This window comes from Lygodium microphyllum, chromosome 5, assembly GCF_053477565.2.
Source record: "Lygodium microphyllum isolate KBCC chromosome 5, Lygodium_microphyllum_v1.1.10, whole genome shotgun sequence".
NCBI lineage: Eukaryota > Viridiplantae > Streptophyta > Polypodiopsida > Schizaeales > Lygodiaceae > Lygodium > Lygodium microphyllum.
The window spans coordinates 47,029,676-47,031,330 of NC_141139.1; the positions used below are offsets into that span (position 1 = coordinate 47,029,676).

The 1,655-nt window shown below is 50.6% G+C and overlaps 1 protein-coding gene across 1 annotated transcript; it reads right to left on the reverse strand.

Moving 5' to 3' along the window:
- Positions 1-359: 359 nt before the first annotated feature.
- On the reverse strand, positions 360-1,424 carry LOC148035780 (uncharacterized). Its single transcript, XM_087677795.1, has one exon. The coding sequence runs from the start codon at positions 1,139-1,141 to the stop codon at positions 614-616; it is 528 nt and encodes a 175-aa protein (XP_087533921.1). The 5' UTR covers positions 1,142-1,424; the 3' UTR covers positions 360-613.
- Between the last annotated feature and the right edge of the window lie 231 nt (positions 1,425-1,655).

The following is a 1,655-nucleotide window of genomic DNA, read 5'->3' on the forward strand; positions in this document are numbered from 1 at the left end:
TATGATCATAACAAACTTTTAGGCTAGAAGGGTTAGAACATTCAAATATAAACGCCTATGAATTATACATGAGCAATAATGGCAAAAACCTTTAAGAATACATTTGCAAGAGTTCAAGGAAGATGCTTCTTATGTATGGGAAGAGAGTGATGATGAGGAGGGGGAGGGGCAACATTCGAAAGAGTTTTAAGGAAGAGGCAGAAAATCACGATGATGCTGTTGAGGAGGAGGAGGAGGAGGAGGAAGTTGGAGATGATGTGGAGGAGTGTATGCATAAGAATCGTTTCAATGTATAACATAGGTTCAAAGGGCATTAAAAATACTCTTTAATTATATGTTGTAAGGCAATAAAATACCCATTTTCTTAAGAAACTTAGCCCTTTTGTTCATCGCCCTAAGTACACCTACAATTTGTTGAGGTGCATCCCCGAGGAGATGATGCTGCTGATGATGATGTTGATGAGGAGGAGCAAGAGGAAGAGGAGGGGGATCTAGGGGCCGAGAAGACGAAGAACAAGATGTACTAGCATTGGAAGAAGAAGATGATGATGATGATGCTGCTGCTGCTGCTGCTAAAGAGTATGATTATGATGAAGGTGGGTTGGTGAATCGGTTAGCTGGTAGGTGGGGGGAGGGCGAAGGCCTGGGCGGGGAACCAGCGGCCAAGGCCAGACTGGGTTTTGAAGTAGATCTCACCGGGGTGGTTGGGGTTGGTGAAGATATCGACGATGTTGAACCAGAGGAGGAGGGCCTCTTTGGACGACACGCCTTTGAGGTGGCGCAGGCAACCCCGCTGGAAGTAGCCGCTGATCTCCTGCGCGTAGTGGCACGTCTTCCCGATCGCCTCGAACCGGTGCTGCCTCCCCTTCGGGCTCGCCTGCCTCACCCAGAAGTACCCCGTCCCCTCCACGTACCCCGCCTCCTCTATCCCCTCCAATGGCAGCAGCCCACCTGGCAGCTCGTTGGCCTCCAGCAGCTCCACCGCCCTCTGGAAGCACGCCGCGTGTCCCTTCTCCACCACCGCCCCTTCCTTCGGATCCCGAACCTCAGCCTCGGCCTCCGTAGCCTCCACCGCCGCCTCGGCCTCCTGCGTTGCCCCCACACCTGCAGCAGCTCCCGCTTCTACTGATTCCGCCGCCATATCTGACCACCCAAAGAGCAAAGACTGAGGAAGCAGAGGGAAAAGATCTGGCGGAGCTGCAGATGACGGAAGAGGGAGAAGAAGAAGAAGAAAAACTTAGAAGAGAAGAGAAAGGAAGATGATGGTGATGGTGATGGCGATGTCGTCCACGATTCCCGAACGGAAGGACCAGCAGAAACAGCCTGTTGCTTTCTTTTCTTGAACACGCTTCCAATTATTTTCTGGTTTTTTTTTCTTCCTTGATCACGTCTCCTGGCTCCAATATCTTTGCATCTTTGCTTTTTCCTTTTGCTGTGCCTTTGACCGCAGCCCCATAAACCACAAGGAAAGCATACGCTAAACATCGGTTCGATTTACGTTCCAGTGGACAATATATATTTTAATATTATCTACTAGCAGTGCCTCAGCACTATCTCCCACGGGGTCATTATGACCTCGGGGAGTTGGGATCAACCGCTCTCTTTGATCCCCCTCCTCACAACCACGGCACAGACGTCGATCCCATGGGGTAGAA

Coding starts and splice junctions, on each gene's coding strand:
- LOC148035780 (XM_087677795.1), bottom strand. CDS start 1,141: ATGGCGGCGGAATCAGTAGAAGCGGGAGCTGCTGCAGGTGTGGGGGCA.